Source organism: Carcharodon carcharias, chromosome 8, assembly GCF_017639515.1.
Source record: "Carcharodon carcharias isolate sCarCar2 chromosome 8, sCarCar2.pri, whole genome shotgun sequence".
Lineage (NCBI taxonomy): Eukaryota > Metazoa > Chordata > Chondrichthyes > Lamniformes > Lamnidae > Carcharodon > Carcharodon carcharias.
The window spans coordinates 24,616,503-24,636,280 of NC_054474.1; the positions used below are offsets into that span (position 1 = coordinate 24,616,503).

The window sequence follows — 19,778 nt, forward strand, 5'->3', positions numbered from 1 at the left end:
TACAACACAATCTCTCAGCATTTAAATGCAGTTACAAAAAGATTCAAAGGGCTTCCACAAAATATTCGCTGGAATTTCCATGGGCTTTTGCAAGTTCTAAACACATATAATGGCTATTAGCTGAGGTAATGGAGATTATACAGTGCCGATGGAATATGGACCAGAAAGGAGTCAATGCCTTCAGCATAGGAGGTCAGCTAAATAGCAAAAAACATAATAAAAAATAGAACCTGTACCTTCTTTTTCTTAAGGTCCCGGAGAGCTGCGATATCATCTGGAGCATCAGATGGAACACTGGTGACTATGCCAGTGCCTATCGAATGGGTTAAAAAAACTTATTTTAACAAAAATATCAATTGTTGTTTAAACCTACAATTTAGGTTTTATTTTTACAGAAATTTAAGAACCAAGTTGTTTTTGTAAACCAACTACATGCACAAAATATGAAAGTACCTTTGTCTTCTTTAATGGTGAGCATAGGGAGAGCATAAATAATCTTGTAGGATGTCAAGGGTGCACTCAATGATACACCAAGGATGTCCTAGTGAGAAAATTTAAAATGATTGAAAACATTTCAATAGTCAGAATATTTTAAGAAATTTTGCTCAGAATATTTTACTATTTTTTGCCAAAATCACAAGGTGTCCCCCAGGATTTAATATGAGAACATCCAGAAGGTGAGATCTAATCTAAAGAGGCCCGTACAATCATTGATATTTAAAAAGAATTTACCTCTCCAATGAGATTCATTACCAGAGGCACTTCTCCATTCTCTCTGGTAAAGCCCTGGAAGGACATGTTCCTTGCTGCCCGCTGAGTACAGATGAAGATATCCCCGTTCGCCATTTCAAACGCAATATAATTCATGTCAGGGCGAACCCAGCAGTTCGTTTGTCCAAACATGGTCTCTGGTCTCAGTGTAGCAGCCACCAAAAAGACATTTTGTCCCTTAAGACCACTGGATGTTTAAAAAAAAAGACTGATTACAGTGGACCACACCTTTTTTGCCAATATATAAAGCTGCACTCCTATTCCTTATTCTACCATTCTAGATTTCAGATGAATTTCATACAATGCTCTTTAACTACTATCTTTAAAATGTACACAAAAACACACAACTACATTCTGGTAAAATCAATTCTGGTAGAAAAAACACCAGTGAAGTATTCTTGAAGTGTAGACACTATTGTACTGCAGCAAATACACAGCAAACTCCCATAAACAGCAATGTAATATTGATTGAAGGAATATTGGACACCAGGGATTACTCCCCTGCTCTTCTTCGAAATATTGCCGTGGGATCTTTTACATCTATCAGGGCAAGCAAGTGGGGCCTTGGTTTAATGTTTCATTTAAGCATACTGCATTGGAATGTCAGCCATGATTTGTGTGCCCAAGACCTGGGGCAGAATTTTGGGCCCGACCTAATCTCCAGCAGGTAGGGAGCCAATCCCCGCCGGAGAAGGGGGCCCTGCTGCCATTTTAAGTGGGCTGGTCAATTAAGGCCCGTCCAGCGTGACGTCCGGCGGGAAGCGCTATGCGCTTCCTGTGGGCTGGTGGGAGGGGGGGATTCCCAAAATGCGAGAATGTGCTCTTTTGCGCATGCGCACGAAAGAACGCACATCTCCCTGAGGCTAAGTGCTGCCTCAGGGAGATCGCTGAAAGTTGAACAAACATTAAAAATAGAAAAATAAAAAAATCCTTAACATGTCCCCCTCATGTGACAATGTCACAAGAGATGGGACATGTTAATAAATTTCACTAAAAGTTTATTAAAGTTTTTTAAACCCTACATGAAACCTCATCCCGCCGGTAGATGAGGTTTCATGTTTATTCAGAAGCCTGCCGGGGCTCCTGGCCTGCCCGCCAACCTTAAGGTTGGACGGGCAGGTCCTTTAATTGTTTTAATTATCTTGTCAATGGCCTCAATTGGCCATTGACAGGTCGGCGGGCGCACAGCTGATTTCTCTGTGCCCCCGCCTTCCTGAAGATTTAAATGGGGCAGGATGACGTCGGAGGTTCCCTCCAACGTCATCCCGCCTGATTTTGCATGTCGGTGAGCGGGCCCCAACCCCTGCTCACTGACGGCAAAATTCGGCCTCTGGTGTGGGACTTGAACCCAGAACTTTATGACTCAGAGGCAAAAGCGTGATCAACTGAGCCACAGCTGACAAGCAATGCCTACTGTTCTCCTAACTCTATATACAGGTCCTTTACTTATGGGCAAGGACCATCATGTAGAAAGCTTGTCATCATCATTAAACAATAATGTAAACTATTCCCATTTCTCCATTAGACATTCCCTATAACTTTCATTGATCGAAAAGAAAATAAGCTGGAGACATGATTCCCTACATTTGTCGGTGGCCATGTAACTCTTTGAGTTAAAACAATTAACGGTGGCCATGTATAGCTGCCCAAGTGCTTCTTAAGGTGATCAGTCCTGATTTTAACTTCCTTGCTAGCTTGCTTCAAACAAATTTTGAAGTATTCTGTGAGTGGTACATTCTTTTTATGACAATTTCATTTAAAGTCCAGTAGCAGCAGTTTGCTTCCTGAGATGAGGGCCTGAATTCTCAGAAAGACTGAGGAGAATTGACCTTGGCTGATTAACAAGGGAAAACGCTACCTTAGTTTTGCTGGATAAGGCTCAAGGATCTTCATTTTGATTAACGTATATTCTTGAGGACCCACACCCTGTAACAAAACCACACAAAACATGAGGCAGAAATCACAATTCAAGGGATGCAGTTTGTTAGGTTTACTACAACAGGGAACAAGTCGCTCAACGAAAGTCATGTCTGGGGAGGAACAGACATGCCAGTTTGACATATAGGGTGGAATTTTATGTCCCACAGGCGTGCGCACGCCCGACCTGATCAGAAGTAAAATAGTGCGTGATGACATCGGGCTAGCGTCCTGACGTCATCGCACACTCTTGCAATGTTTCGGTCGCCAATGCATGCGAGAGTCGGCAGCAACCGCAGACACTTAAGAGACCTATTAAGGCCATTAAACAATTAATTTAATCCTATATTTTGCTGCCCATCCAACTTTACAGTTGGCGGCGAGCGAATAGGCCAGGCAGCCTTTGCGTTTTTGGGGAAACCTCATCCACAGATGGGATGAGGCTTCCAACAGTAATTAAAAAAATATATAAAAATTTTAAAACATCATGTTTAATACGTCCCTGCTAATGGGCAGAGTATTGCCGCTGGCATGCAGGGGCGGGCACGACACGCAGACGTGTAAAATGACAGGAGATGATGTCGGGCGTGCATCCCGATGTCATTTCGATAGTTCGGTCAGTGGGTGTTAAGGTTGTTAAAAAAGTAATTTAACTTATTAACAACGCTGCCCATCCAACCTTAAGGTTGGCGGGCAGGCGAAGAGCCCAAGCGGCTTTTGCGTTTTTCAGGAAACCTCACCCACGAGATGGATGAGGTTTTCTGAATGTCTTTTATAAAATAGTTAAATACATTTTGCATACTTCACAAACGCTGTCACATGAGGGCATATGTTTAAATAATTTTTTTACTTTGTTTTTAAAAAGTTTTATTATCTACTTAATCTCTCTGAGACAGCGCCGTGCCTCAGGGAGATTGCGACGCTCTTTCGCTCAGGCCCCGACTCTCCCTCCCCTCCCCGCCTGCACAGGCTACCGGCTGCGCGTTACGCTGGCTGGGCCTTAACTGGCTCGCCCGCGTTAAATGGCAGTGTGCAGCTGATCGCGGGCGACGATCGGCTCCATGCCCACCCCCACCTGCTTCCGCCCAGCCCGCCCGCCATAAGAAAAATTCCCCCCCATGTGACTGAGTCACATGTGGGGACATGTTTCCCTTATTTTTAAGATCTTTACTTTTCACTTTTAAAATTCTTCAGCTTCCTGACGCAGTTCTGTGGCTTCAGGGAAACATTCAGTGCGCGCTCCCCTGTGCATGCGCAGACCTCAGCGCCTGTGCTCCCCCGCCCCCACCAAGGCTCTTGGCACGCGTTTCATGCCAGTCTGCGTGAAATCATGGTCTGAGCCCGATTGCGGGCAGTGGTCCGTTTCGCAGTCATTCCTGGGCCTGCCCGCCCGAGGAAGGGAAAATCCTGCCCTTGGAAATCCTATTGGCATCTATAGGAGCTAAGTTTCTCAAGGAGATTGTGAAATGGCTCATAATACAACACCATATTTGAAGCATTAAATGAAGAATTGAGTCAGATTCAGTCATATCCGTTTTCAGTCAGCTTTCTAATATATTTTAATATTGCATTGTAGAGAACTGGTAATCTCTAGCTGCAGAGGATATGCGATCTGGCTTTGGTAGCAAACGGTGATTTTAAAGAAAGTCCCAGAAAAGATTTCTTGACAATTCACTGGGTGAAAGAGACATGGGGCAAAGGTGTATTTGAATCATACTGTAAATAACAACCGGATACAAATCATAATCACAAAGAAGGAATTAGATCTGCAATGTCAGGGATGGGGGTAGTGAGAGATTCATTGTAATTGGGCAAATTTGTAGTTAACAACTGGATGACGTGAGGCCTTTGCCCAATTTACGAGTCATTCCGAAGCCTTCACGGTTTGTGACAGGGCAGAAGTTCCGTAGTAAGTGAGCAGCCAACCACCAACTACAGAGACCTTGCATCAAGGTTCAATTTTTTAATACCATCTGTATTCCAAAGAACTGAATTATATAATTACTACTGATCATTGGTCTGTTAACTGTTTAATAAGTCTCTCTGATAGATTATAGTCTAAGGCACAGTCTGATTACAATCTTCCTCCTTTCCAAAGCTGAGGAAAGCACACAGTGGCACATGATATCATACTGAAGTAGTGGCAAGGGCTCTCCATTGTAATCCTGTGTTCAATAAAGTTATCTAGATACTGTGCGAGTAAAGGCACAGCCTTGAGACCTCCTTCACAGGTGCAATCTATGACACTGAACTAAAGGAAAATATCCAGTGCAAAAATGCCAAAAATCTGAAATTTAGTTGCAGACTTTTCGGCACTTATGCAATATTAGTTGCATCCCTAATAATTTTCAACGAACTGCACCAAGGTAAAATGGGAACTTCCAGCAATCTGGGCCAGGAACTGGTCCCAAATATCCCAGGATTCTTCCTTTGCTCTATGCTGCTATTTATATTAACATTACCAAGTATGACTATGACCATTCTTACCTCTCCACTCTGTCGATCATGGTCCATGCAGGGTTGTCCATCTTTTGGAGAATAAATAGTGTACCTGAAAAAGGAAGAGCTCATATGTAAAAATCACTCTTTCCATTCACATCATCACTACTTTGAAGGGGAGAATTCTACAAGTATTGTTTCCAGAATGCTTCTCACCAACAAATTTAAAGCATTGTATGAAAAGGAAGGAAAAAAGAGACACTATTGGGCATACTGAAGTCTCTTAAGGGTTATATGACAATTCTAATGATTACAGTTAATCTCCAAGGTACTCGAGAAATGTAAGAGCAGTATTCAATACATTCAAACTTTACTATAGGCCTGCCACCTCTTTACCTGCAGTCCTGCTGTTTATTTCTCTGCCTTGTCAACATAATCATAACCATCCCTTTTAGGTCCTACGAGAATCTGTGCCTCTGGCTTAAACTCCTTCAGCCTTTCAGCTGCTACCTCAAGTACAGTTGGGTGGTGTAGAACATTTTTCTGATGTGCAACCCACATGCAAAGCTTCCTACCCCGTTTGCTCCATTATCAAGAGCGTTTTCATCTGTATCTCCAGCACTGTCTATCTCCAACCCACCTGAATCCTAGTCCATGCCTTAAATGCCTTGTAAGGCTCTTGGGTAACCTCCTTGCCTCAATCTTCCACAAGCTTCAACTCATCAAAAATAATGCAGCTCACATATTCGAAGCACACTAAATCCCAGAATAAAACTTCCCTTGTCCTTTCCAAGTTCTTCCGTCTTCTCATATCCAAGAAATTGACTTAAATTCTTAATTTCACTTTCAACTCCCTTCATGGTCTTACCCCACATTACCAGAGTAATTCACAACCACCCCCCCCACCTCCCAAACACTGTTCTACCTGAATACCAGGCTTTTCCTATGCCCTCTCACTCAGGCCCTCACTGGCTGCTGCTTAGTCCGTATGCACTTGTCTCTGGAATTCTGCCAAGTTTCTTCTTCGATGCCAAATCAAACATTCCTCAAAATTCTTCTATTCAGTTGGGCCTTTAGTTCACCATACTGCTCAACCACACCCCCACCCCAACCCCCACACTCCCTCCCACCCCCGCCAAATTGTCATTCCTTTTTTTAAAGACCTGTTGAATATCCAGGGTCTAGTTTTGCTTAAGATAAAGCACTTGAGAAATTCTTCTGCACGTGAGGAACTCTACAGAAATGCAACTTCTGACTGTCTTACAATAGTTAATGGTGAAATTTGATGTTGCTCCATCTCTATTTTTTGCTTGTCAACTATTAGAAAATGGGTGTATTCTGACATCCACAGGATGAGTGAAAGAAATCAAGGACAGATTTTTCTCTGTAAACTATCCCATAGTTCTTCTCTTCTGTGAGTAAGTGTCTGACTTTTAAACAGCGACTGTCCAGAGATAGAACAGAGATCAGGAATACACTATGTGGGAACCCACAGGAACAGGCTTAATTGATTGATACAGTATATTGAATCAGTACTGATATGAGCAAGTAGACATGAGCAAGATGCTGCTTGGAATTGGGGCCACTGACTATGGTTTAATAAGCGTAGAAATAACCAGAAAATTATAATTGGGGTGCCTTCACAAGCTTAATGGCCTTATTCTTTAAAGCCTAAGAAATCACCCAACAAGAACAAGTCTATTAAAATTAGTTCAAAAAGCCACATTCTATTTGGATTAGCAGCAACCTCAAAAATCCATACCGTTTTCCAAACTTGACTTTCTTCCTTTCTTTTAAAATCAGATATTGCCATTTCACAAATGAATCATAAAACGGGTTCACGTCTGTGGTGATGAAGGAGCGTCGCCAGTCAATCTGTGACAATTTACATAATCTAGGATTACATTCCACGATGAATCTGAACAACCCAAAACTGTCAACTTCAATCCGGAAACAAAATTTCACATCATATCAGCAAAAATTTTTCCATTTTCCACATAAGCCATTCTCAAGTGAGAATGCCAATTTAATACTGCATTATGAGAGTTTCCATGCTGAAAAGTCATACTCACTGGAAAACAGGTTCAGCTTATCCATACTGATTTAACAAACATTTCTTACATTTCCTACGTTCTATTAGCAGCTACTTTGGAACTCAGATTAAAATATAATGATACTATACGAATCCTACGCACTACTCAAACCCCAAGCTTATATCTTTTTATTAGCTTAAAAGGGCTGATGTTTAAATAATGACATGGGAGTGAAATAAAAAATCAGATAGCTTTGTCTTTGACTTTTGGAAGACTGAGACAGACCTTTAACCCCATTCTCTTTAGATCCTGGACAGCCATCGCTGGAAAGTAATCAAGCCAGTGTTCAGCCTCTGCAAACTTCACAATCTCTTTATCGGAAAGGCCTAGAGATCTCATTATGTTCCACTGGAACTTGGCCCCACCAGTCTTGGCAGCAGCTTTACTCTGGAGATTAGGTGCAAGAAGAATGAAATAAGCAATAAAATCGACCAAAAGAAGGCTGTTCAGAAGTAAATCTTCAAAAATAATTAGGAATGTAAACTTTGACAAGCATTTCTCTTCTCTGTCTTCAGTGGATTTCGTAACATTCCTTGTCCATCGAATTCAATGGGTGACATTGTAATGATATAACAATTCTTAGTTCTTCCATAATTTGTCACTAAAAGAATGGGATGAAATTAACTTTGGCGAGGGCAGAAGATGGGAAATGACAATTAGCTGCTTGCCATACACCTTACCCAATTTTCCTTCCCATTGTAAAATGAGCGATCTATCCACGACTGTCTGTTTACATTCAGACTCCACAGATATGTTGACAACATCCAGCTTTACCTCACTACCGCCTCTGAATCACTTCACTGCTTCTGTGTTATCAAAATGCTTGTTAATATCCAGGCCTGCATAGGCCAAAATTTCCTCCAATTAAATGTTGATAAGTCTGAAGCAGTTGCTTGACCAGTTGTCTGCCACAAACTGTATTCCTTAGCCACCCATCCCACCCTTCTGCATCAGGTTAAACCAGGCTGTTTGCACCTCAGCATCCTAATGAGCTTGAACTAAAATTACAACCTCAAATCCTGCCCATCACCAACACTGCCTACTTTCATTGTTGTAATGTCACCTATCTCCACCAATAATTCAACCCATCTACCACTGAAACCTTCACCCACGTATCTGTTACCCCTGCACTCAAGCATTCCAAAGCTCTATGGGCTGGTATCTCATTTTTCACCCTCCATTAATTTAACCTCATCCAAAATCTGCTGCCTATATTCTAGCTTGCACCTTTATCCGGTGCCCATGGCTGCTGAGCTACATTACTTCCACATCCAGCAATACTTCGAAATTAACATTCTCAATCTTGTGTTCAAAACCCTTCATAGTCTCATCCCTCCTTATCTCTGTAATCTTCTTCAGCACCATGTTCATCAACTCTGGCCTCTTGGGCATCTCCCACTTCCTTTACCCCATTATTGCCAGCTGTGCTTTCAGCTGTCTGGGGCTGAAGCTCTGGAATCCCCTCCTTAAAACCTCTCTGCCTGTGGGTGTGTACATCCTGTAAGATAGGAGATTGCAAGTGCTATGTGCAAGATCACAGTATTCAGTATTCTCAGAAGGGGGTCTTATTGTTAAAGTTCTTGGATCAGGCCATAATTTAACTAGAATACCAAGCAGTCAAGGTAGACACAGATTCCACTTATGGGAGTGTCCTTTGACAGTAAAACCCTGAAAGGTTATCTAGTGCAGACCTGAAATATATAATACCACAAGACAGATCCCATGCCTATTATACACCACTTTAAAATAGTCACCAATTTTCTAGATAACCACTTGCTGTTCTCCAAACAATCCATACCCATAGCCGAATTACAGAAGCAAAAATTGAAACTATCACTTATTAAATGTAAAACTTTTCTTAACATGCATTAAATGTTCCCAAATTACCTGTAATATCACTCTCCCATCTAAAAATAAATTTCTGCTCAGTTTTGGGGGTCCTCCCATATAACTGCCTGATCTGCTGTGTGTAGGCAGTTTGCTTCTAGACTATTGCTAATCCAAAGTCAACTTTTGGAGATGGCCCTTGCCTTTGAGAAGAACTCAAAATTATAGCTGAGATCAAGAACTCATTATACTAACGCACACTGTACTACTAGCTATTTAATACAAAGATGAAAAGGAGATTGCATATCTTAACATAATGGACATTTTTATCTTGAAACAAATAAAATATCAACATTAAACTTTTGTAGTTAAGGCCAAACATTGATAAACATTGCATACTTTTTTGCCCTTTGCCTTGTCCTTGATAATAGTTTCTTCTTCCTGATTTTTTGCTGGTATTTCTTCCTCTTCCCCCTCCTCTGGGAATTGAGGTGGGTTCCCATACAACTCCAGCTCCCGCTTCAGCTTGTCAGCACAGGCCTAACACAAAGAAAGAGAAAACCACTCGTGAGATGAATTGGGTACTCAAGTGACAACACCCAAAGCACTGAATATTGGCAAAGTTACATAAAACCAGAAAGTGTTGGAAATGTACAGGTAAACCGGATTCTGATAAAGGACTGCAAATGAAATGCTACCATGCTACTTTGTATTTCAGTGATCATTGTTTTTTTTTATCTTGGGTATCCAAGGCATTGCTTGCCATCCATGTTTGCTTCTATTTTAAAAGTTGCAATATTCTTACTGAAGTAATATCTTGTTCCTGCCTTGATGGTGCAGCATCAAAAAGCTCTAAATGCAGGTTATCACTGCATCATCCGATATGGAATTGCTTGTGTTTCCCACACGGTTAGCTCCTAAATCATATATTTCATCTGGTTATGAGGATGCACTAAGCAGAGGCCACCTCTTACCAGCCAACTCAGTTCAGATCACTGTGAAATTCTGGCCTTTATGGCTCAGTACCTCCAACAAACACTGTTTGTCCACTGCACTATTTATGGAGCTCAAAACAAAGATTTGTTTCCAGTTTTAAAATAAGTTTCGTTGTTGGGTGGGTGGGTGGGGCGGTGGGCACAGTGTTGTACTAAGCTTTACAATTTGCTGAATCCCAGGTTCAATCCATGGTCAGTGTCTGAATAGCTAAGCCAATCCAAGTTGAGGAAATTGTATCAGTACTCCAAATAAGCAACTGAGAGAAAGAGAAACCAGCAAGGCTCATCATTTCTGATAGTTACCCAACGGCATCTGCAGGATGCTGCGCGAATTTGTGAATAATGATCGATGAATACAGGGCTGGGGGCAGCTACAGTATTGGCCATGATCAAATAGCTCAATGCTGACTGCCTCCACTCATATGAAGAATTGTGAATTGGACTGGACAGCTGCCGTCATCTGCAGAACTCCACCAGAGACTGCACAAGTAATTTTTTGTGTAAGAGGGCTGTGTGAAGAAAAGTGCATGTTTGAGAATAAATTGATTATGGTTAGCTAAGTCTTGCTAGCAAAACACAAACTCAGAATCCACCATTTTGTTCTCTTAGCTGAATGGAATATCTGAGTACAATGTGGTCTGCCTGACCTTCACTCATCTTTGGTCTGCAACTTATGCTCATGGTGTTCATCATTACAAACTCGCAATTAAAGTTTAGTGTTTTTGGTATAACATGAGAAAAACTGAAAGCCAAGGTATAAAAACTAACATTAACCAATATACCCAATAATCTGATCAAAAAAAATGATTAACACATAGCTAAATATAAATAACTAACCTTGATGGGCATGCCAGTGCAATGCAATCCAAAAGGAAAGAGGCATCTTTTTCCCTTTAAACGTTGAAATCCTACAGAGAACTGTAAAAGGGGCAAAAGAAAAAAAAAACAAATTACAATGGATATCTGTACTGCTATCAAGTTGGCAGATTTAAATGCCTAATTTATTATACATTAAAAATGGTGTGGGTGGACACAACGCTCAAATGCAGCTATGCCTACAGGTGATGCTGTGAGCAAAATGATTATGTGATTCATTAATAAACCGTGGCCTCCCTCTAGCATTGCACAATAGGTTGCTGTATCAATCCCTGTAACCGTATCCACCCCCCCAACCACATGACAACTAGAATTGACATTTATGTTAATTTTTTTTACAGCTAATTGTTGAAGGTGATCAGAAGCCAATATTTACTCAGTTTTAGATTTATTCAAAGTGATACATTACAAATGTACAGCTCCTAACTCTACAACTCACCACCAGTGTCAATAGCTGTCTCTTTGCATCATACCTGTACACGCTTTTTTCCCCCCTTTTTGGGAAATAGTGAATAAGTATTGGGCGGATTAGCAGGCTGATTGCCAACCCTTTGAACTGTGTCATAAATGTTCCTTCAGTGGCCAACAAGTCTAAGTGAGAGACTTGAACACAGACCTTCTGGCTCAGAGACAGAGGCACAATCTACTGATCCACAAGACCGCCTATTGAATTCAAAATCTAGCAGCTGCCATGGCATGATTTGAACCCATGTCCCCAGAGCATTAGCCTGGGACTAATTACTAGTTCAGCATTTCTAGTACTGCACCATTTCTAGGAATTTTTAATTCCATTAGCTGCCATGGTGGGATGGTGGGATTTGAAGCCATGGCCCCACAACTTTTGTCTGAGATTCCTGAATTACCAGCCCAGTGACATTACCACCAGCCACTGTCTCCCTGTACACAAGTAATTATCCAATCCCCCCAATATACACCTAACCTTAACTTATACAGTTAACAATTTACGCTGCTAATTCACGGGGCTTCCTTAATGGTAAATCCTATTAAAAGTGATTAATCTAATAACTCTCGCCCCCTTCCCCCAAATATCCTCAAAGGCAATTTTACCTCAAAAATGCAAGTTCCCCTGACAGTGAATTTGCTTTGAAATGGTTCACATATTCCCCTCACTGAAATGCAAGTGCATTGCTGCTAACTCCTGTTTATTTCCCCATTACCCAACCAGTACATTGCAACAACTTTCCCTGTCCCCATTTTAGAAAAGTACCTGCTGCAACCTTCCAACAGTCAAATGTACCTCAAAAATAGCAGTAGGAAAAGCAATGAGTTTCCAACACCAAACTTAATTTAAAATGGACTCTCAGAAGCTAAACTAGACTGTAAATCGATCCTTACCTGAATTATTAGTTTAAAAAATTCCCATCCGTCTCTCACTTCAATGACCTCTATCTCCCTTAGCCTTACATCCTCACCACCTCATTAGGAAACTTGAGCCATCTCCACTGCTGAAGAGAAGGAAGTGTGAGTCTCCTAAATTCAGGAGAAGACACCATCACTCTTACTTCTACAGTAGAAATCTAACCTTCCCTCACTTCCCATTAATAAGACATTCAGAGCTCCAGCATTACTGAGAAACACTCTGGGCTCCCCCTACTGACTAGCAAATTGCTCCTTCACTGAGAAGTGACTTGGGGCAGAATTTCACCCACGTCAGGCGGGCTCGGTGGGGGCGGTCAGGAAGCCTACGGCCACCCGCGATCGAGGTGGGAAGGCAATTTCATGCTGGCGGGCCAATTAAGGACCACCCAGTATGAAATGTGAAGGGCAGCGCTGCCTGTGCCAGAGGGGGTTGGGGCAAATGCGTGCTTCATCATCTCCCTGAGGCACAGAGCTCCCTCAGGGAGGTGAAGAGTTACATGAAAAAATAAAGAAAATAAAAATATAATGAAACATGTCCCCTTTTGTGACTCTGTCACATGAGCAGGGACATGTTACTAATTAAGTTTTAAGATTTTAATTTTATCTTTAATTGCTTTAGAAAACCTCATCCCGCCCATGGATGAGGTTTCCTAAAAGGTGCAAAGGCCGCTTGGCCTTGTTGCCTGCCCGCCAACCGTAAGTTGGACAGGCAGCGAAAAGTTCATCTTAATTGATAATTTAATAGCCTTAATAGGCCTTTTAATTGTCTGCGGGCTTGCATATAGGCCTTTTAATTGTCTGCGGGCTTGCTGCATGCCTGCCGAACGAAATATCGCGTGACTGTGATGCTCGTCCGATGTCAACATGTGTCATTTTATGCTTGAGCAGGTCGGGCGTGCAGCCCTCTGCCGAGCTAAAAGTTTTGCCCTTGGTATTCTTTCCCAACTACCCCCATTTGACAACCAATTTCATTCTCTCACTCTCCTGAAAAATAAAGCATATATCAGGAAGGTGTGCAGTTAAATGTTTATTCCTTAACACTTGTAGGTACTGGGAGTCAAGCAGCCTCATGGGAATGCCTTAGTTCCTGCCAGTATTTCTTGGTGACAACTCTACACACTGCATCAACAAATACTGCAAAAATTTCCTTAATTGCATTTTTATATATTTATTTACACAAAGGTGTTCAGACATGACTGCCCTCACGATTATTTCCGTGTAATTACAGGGGAACCGTATTTATGAAGTATTTGGTAACCCTTCCCTTGTTTGGAGAGGAACAGAAGCCATGGATTATTTCTGTATCAATATCACCCACAAGTGTCACAGCCGTGTGCTTTCCAGGTTACATCAATGCAACACAGGTTTGAACTAAATAAAAAAGCTTGTCAAACATCTCACCATTTGTTTAAACAGAATAGCTATCAGGAAGCCAACTGAAAATGTAAGGTGAATCCATGATAATACGCAATCCCAAGTGACAGAGAGAAATAAATCATACCTCACATTTAGACAAGGAGAAAGTGTGCCCAAGATGAAGTCGCCCATTCATGTATGGATAGGGAAAGGTTACAAAGTACTTTGGCTCACTGTAAAATATAAATTTAAAGAGCAAAGACTTAGGAAAATCAATCTACAATGCTGCCCGACCAGGGAGATGATGGTCAGCGTAAGATGCAATATCTGGAAACCACATGCCTTAAATCTTACACGATTTTAGGTATGACATAACAGCAATGCTTCAAGTGGTCCCAGAACCTTTTTCTGATCCTCCCTCAATATTGTCATCTTAGAATTCAAACACAAATTCCTGGTATGAAGTTTGAACCCACAAATGATACCACTGAGCCTACCTGAAAGACCTGCAGTCACATTGTATGGGAAACTGTTCTTTGTGGCAGCAGGTAGAATACTCAATAATAACCTGCTCACTAATACTCAGCTTGAGTCCTGCTAGAGCCACACAGTTTTAGACCTCACCACAGTCTCGATCCAAACATGAACAAAAGAGCAGAATTTCAGAGGTGAGATGACAATGACTGTCCTTGACACCAAGACAGAATTTGAGCAAGTGTGGCATTGAGGAGCTCAAGTAAAATTGAAGTCAATGGCAATTGGAGGAAAACTCTCCACTGGTGGGAGTCATACCGAGCACAAAGGGAGATGCTTGTGCTTGTTGGAGACCAACCACCTCAGCCCAAGCATATTACTGCAGGAGTTCCTCAGGGAAGTATCCTAGGTCCAACCATATTCAGCTGCATCATCCAAGAGCTTCCATCCGACACAAGGACAGAAAAGGGGATGTGTGTTGATGTTTGGAAAGTGTTCAGTTCCATTCATAATTCATCAAGTAATGAAGCATTCCATGTCCAGATGCAGCAAGATCTGACCAACAGTAAGACTTGGGCTGATAAATGACATGTAATGTTTGTGGATTACAAGTACCAAGGAATTACCATTTTCAATGACAATCAAACCACCACCCCTTGACATGTAATGGCATAACCATTACTGAATTCTCCCACTATCAACATTCTGGGGGTTGCCTCTAACCAGAAACTTAACCTAATAAATACTGTCGCTACAAAAGCAGGTCAGGGCTAGGAATTTTACAATGAGTAACTCATCACTTGACTCCCCAAAAACTTTCCATCATCTACATGGCACAAGTCAACAAGAAAAAATTGTATTAATATAGTACCTTGAATGTAATAAAACACCCTGAGGTACTTCACAGGACTGTCACATGCAAAATTTGACACCAAGCTACGTATGGCAATATAAGCGCAGATGGCCAAAAGCTTGGTCAAAGAAATAGGTTTTAAAAGAGTATCTTAAAAGGAAGAAAGAGGTAGAGAGGTGTAGAGGTTTGGGAATGGAATTCAAGAGCTGAAAGTATGGCCACCAGTGATGGAACAATGAAGTCAGAAGTGTGATGGAATACTCTCCGTCTGCTTGAATAAGTGCAGCTCCAACAACATGCAAGAAGCTTGACACCATCCAAGACAAAGCAGCCTGTTTGATTGGCACCCAATTTACCCCCTTAAACATTCAATCCCTCCACCGCCAGTGCATCATGGTTGCACTGTGTGCCTCTACAGGATGCACTGTAGCAACTCAACAAGGTTTCCTTAACACACTCCCCAACCACAACATCTAGCACCTAGAAGAACAAGAGCAGTAGGGAACATGGCAATAAGAACACCTGCAAATTCCTTTTCAAGTCACGCACCATCCTGACTTGGAAATAGGTTGCTGTTCCTTCGTCATCACTGGATCAATTTAACAGGACTGTGGGTGCACCTACACCACACGGACTGCAGCGGTTCATCATTGCATTCTCAAGGGCAATAAACACTGGCCATGCTTGCGATAATTAAATCCCATAAATTAATAAAAACTACATTGACACTTATCAAAGTGAATCATAAGTGGTGTACTTCCCTAATTGGCACAACAGTTATATTTTACGATTAGTGAAATACTCAAAGTAATGTTCAGTGCATCATAATATATTCCCCTGTGACCTTAATGCCTGTCTAAATACAAGACAAAGAGTAGCAATGCAAGTGTGTTAAGCTTGAAATTGACCTGTGCTGAACAGAAAGTATACACTTGGGTACCTTCAGTACTTTTAAGAGGTCTATAAATCCACTGTGTGAACCAGAAACATCTTGTGACTTCAAATGTTTGATTCAGATATATTTGTATATAATTTTTATTTATTTAACTATTAACAACAGTCATAATGAACTGTACAAAAAAAAACTAGTACAGTAATAATTCAACACACTTATATTTGGAAGAGAAAGACAGGAAGAGAGATGTAGGAGGAGGAAGAAAAAGGAAATATAAAAAAAACCTCCCCAGCCCCTCAAAAACTAACTCATAAGAAAACCAACAATCATAGGTCAGATATAGTTTAATCTGATATAATACATACGACCTAATTAGGATCAGTTATGTGAAAGTAGAGAGTTGTAGTTCCTCAAAGTAATCTAAGAAAGGTTACCAAGCTACATAAAATCCAGTGAAGCTTCTTATGGTGTCCTTTACTTTCTCAAATTTAAGATTCTGCATAAGATCACATATTTAATTAGTAAAAGAAAGCGGGGCAGACTGTTTCTAATTTAATAAAATAATACGTCTAGCCAATAATGTTGAAAAAGCAAATGCATCAGTCTGAATTTTGTAAGAAGGTTCAATGGCCAGAATTTTCCCGTCGGCGATTTGGGGATGGGGCCTGCTCGCTGATGGGAAAATGACGCAGGATGACGTTGGGAGGAACCCCTGATGTCATCCCAGTCCCTTTAAATTTTTAGGAAGGCGGGCGGACAGCAAAATCAGCTGTCCACCCCTGACCTGTCAAAGGCCAATTAAGGCCATTGACAGACTAATTAAGATCATTAAAGACCTGCCCGTCCAACCTTAAGGCTGGTGGGCAGGCCAGGAGCCCCAGAGGGCTCCTGATAATTCATGAAACCTCATCCATTGGCGGGATGAGGTTTCATGTCCATTTTTAAAAAGTTTATGTCATTTTTATTAACATGTCCCATCTCGTGTGACATTGTCACATGAGTGGGACATGTTAATAATATTTTTATTTTTCTATTTTTTTTTAAACTTTTGTGCTGTCACTACTCTCCCTGAGACAGCACTTAGTCTCAGGGAGCAGTGTGCTCTTTCACACGCATGCGCAAAAGAGTGTACTTTGACAGCCGGGGATTCCCTCCTCCCCCCCAGCACAGGATGCGCATAGCACTTCCTGTCGGGCAGGCTGCTGGGCAAAATGGCAGTGGGCCCCGTTTCAGTGGCCGGGGTTGGCTGTCCGCCCGTCCCCGAGCCGGTGGGGCCCGCACGCCCACCAAGGGCAAAATTCTGCCCAACGTTGCTTCTGAAAATATGTGTGAGTGATATAAAAATTTGTGTCCAAAACAAAGCCAATTTAGAACACAACCAGTACATATGAATTAGAGGGGTTTGGGCAGTATGACATTTATCAGAGGTTCGATCAAAATTTGGATAAATCTTAGATAATTTCACCTTGGATAGATGGATCCTTATCCGCTTCAAAAGAATAGACAAAGATGCCTCGCGCAGTGTAGGAGGAAGTGTTTTAGAGAGAAAGCATTCCGAAAACAGAGACAATGATAATGAAGAAAGTTGTGATAAGAATCTTTTATAAAATTCTATTGGAAATCCATCAGGCCCTGGTGCCCTATTACTTTGCATAGATTTAATTGCTTTTAGTATTTCATCTTGGGAAAGGGGCACTTCTAATGCATTCATTGTGTCAGGCGTTAGAGATGGGATGTCTATATTATCAAAAAAAATTGTGAAAATAAATCAGTATCTGAAAAGGAGTCTGAGGTATAAAGAGTGGAATAGAAAAGTTTGAATTGATCACTGACCTCCTGGTGATTGGCAGTGGTTGACTCTGCATATAAATTTAAAGATTTATTTTGGGTAAACCATGCTCACAGTCAAACTCTTTAAAAAGAAAGACAATGGATGCCAATAATTTATTTCTACGTTGTTCATTCCTGCTCTCTTGAGAGTGATGACATCTGTTAGTGAAAAGTTCTACAGATACCAGCCATCCTACAGCAGCCTGTCCTATTCACTTTTCTCAGCATGAGCTTAAACAATGACTAAGGACATCCAAGATGAGTTTAATTCTGTCTTCACCTGCTTCCTACACAAATGCACTTTCAGTAGGGAGCACTGGCCAGAAAACTCATGATTTTTCTCCCTTGGTTCGGTGGCACTTTTTGTTTCAAACTATTTTTGCGACTGAGAGAGGAACATTAGATTCCCTTTAGGAAGGGACCTTGGCATGAAGATGAATTAAAACACCCCACCATCACTTCAGCTGTGATCCACTAACTCATCACACCTGAACCTGCAGCCTTCAGCTTGGTATGATTTAGTCCAGGAATTTCCAAACTGTGTTCCACAGAATGCTGGGGTTCCATATAATATATCAATGGGATCCGTGGTAGTGTGCGCGGAGTGTAGGAGTAGGCCAGGCTTGTCCAACTCACGTCAATGAACTGATGTACATTTGAAAAATGCTATAAAGCTGCTTGTCCAATCACAGGCTGCTTTCTCCCTGCACTGGCTGATGCATTTGTGCACATGTATGCACAAGAGAAAAGAGAGAGGGGGGAGAGCGCACGCGCGCAACAGAAAACGGGGAGAGTGCGCGTGAGTGAAAGAGAGCAAGCATGGGGAGATTGTGCGTGCGTGCGCGCAAGAGTGGGAGCGGAGAGAGTGCGCACGCGAGTGCGACAGGGAGAGAGCGTGAGAGAGTGCGCACGCGAGTGCGACAGGGAGAGAGCGTGAGAGATTGCGCACGCGAGTGCGACAGGGAGAGAGCGTGAGAGAGTGCGCACGCGAGTGCGACAGGGAGAGAGCGTGAGAGAGTGCGCACGCGAGTGCGACAGGGAGAGAGCGTGAGAGAGTGCGCACGCGAGTGCGACATGGAGAGAGCGTGAGAGAGGGGGGAGCGGGCAGAGCGCACGCTCGAGCGCGAGGGAGGGGGGAGAGGGCAGAGCGCACGCTCGAGCGCGAGGGAGGGGGCAGAGCGCACGCTCGAGCGCGAGGGAGGGGGCAGAGCGCACGCTCGAGCGCGAGGGAGGGGGCAGAGCGCACGCTCGAGCGCGAGGGAGGGGGCAGAGCGCACGCTCGAGCGCGAGGGAGGGGGCAGAGCGCACGCTCGAGCGCGAGGGAGGGGGCAGAGCGCACGCTCGAGCGCGAGGGAGGGGGCAGAGCGCACGCTCGAGCGCGAGGGAGGGGGCAGAGCGCACGCTCGAGCGCGAGGGAGGGGGCAGAGCGCACGCTCGAGCGCGAGGGAGGGGGCAGAGCGCACGCTCGAGCGCGAGGGAGGGGGCAGAGCGCACGCTCGAGCGCGAGGGAGGGGGCAGAGCGCACGCCCGAGCGCGAGGGAGGGGGCAGAGCGCACGCCCGAGCGCGAGGGAGGGGGCAGAGCGCACGCCCGAGCGCGAGGGAGGGGGCAGAGCGCACGCCCGAGCGCGAGGGAGGGGGCAGAGCGCACGCCCGAGCGCGAGGGAGGGGGCAGAGCGCACGCCCGAGCGCGAGGGAGGGGGCAGAGCGCACGCCCGAGCGCGAGGGAGGGGGCAGAGCGCACGCCCGAGCGCGAGGGAGGGGGCAGAGCGCACGCCCGAGCGCGAGGGAGGGGGCAGAGCGCACGCCCGAGCGCGAGGGAGGGGGCAGAGCGCACGCCCGAGCGCGAGGGAGGGGGCAGAGCGCACGCCCGAGCGCGAGGGAGCGGGCAGAGCGCACGCCCGAGCGCGAGGGAGGGGGCAGAGCGCACGCCCGAGCGCGAGGGAGGGGGCAGAGCGCACGCCCGAGCGCGAGGGAGGGGGCAGAGCGCACGCCCGAGCGCGAGGGAGGGGGCAGAGCGCACGCCCGAGCGCGAGGGAGGGGGCAGAGCGCACGCCCGAGCGCGAGGGAGGGG

The 19,778-nt window shown here is 43.7% G+C and overlaps 1 protein-coding gene across 2 annotated transcripts in view; it reads right to left on the reverse strand.

The window, feature by feature from the left end:
• lars1b (leucyl-tRNA synthetase 1b) overlaps positions 1-19,778 on the reverse strand; it is an 84,229-nt gene that overhangs the window by 51,914 nt on the left and 12,537 nt on the right. The window contains exons 3-12 of one of the 2 annotated variants that reach the window (XM_041193957.1): positions 13,800-13,887; positions 10,880-10,960; positions 9,447-9,587; positions 7,446-7,607; positions 6,890-7,002; positions 5,176-5,239; positions 2,630-2,697; positions 733-958; positions 454-541; positions 237-313 (exon numbers count right to left, since the gene is read on the reverse strand). In XM_041193957.1, coding sequence (XP_041049891.1) covers positions 237-313; positions 454-541; positions 733-958; positions 2,630-2,697; positions 5,176-5,239; positions 6,890-7,002; positions 7,446-7,607; positions 9,447-9,587; positions 10,880-10,960; positions 13,800-13,887 — 1,108 coding nt within the window. The remainder of the gene's footprint in view (positions 1-236; positions 314-453; positions 542-732; positions 959-2,629; positions 2,698-5,175; positions 5,240-6,889; positions 7,003-7,445; positions 7,608-9,446; positions 9,588-10,879; positions 10,961-13,799; positions 13,888-19,778) is intronic. The other variant, XM_041193958.1, reaches the window with a different exon arrangement.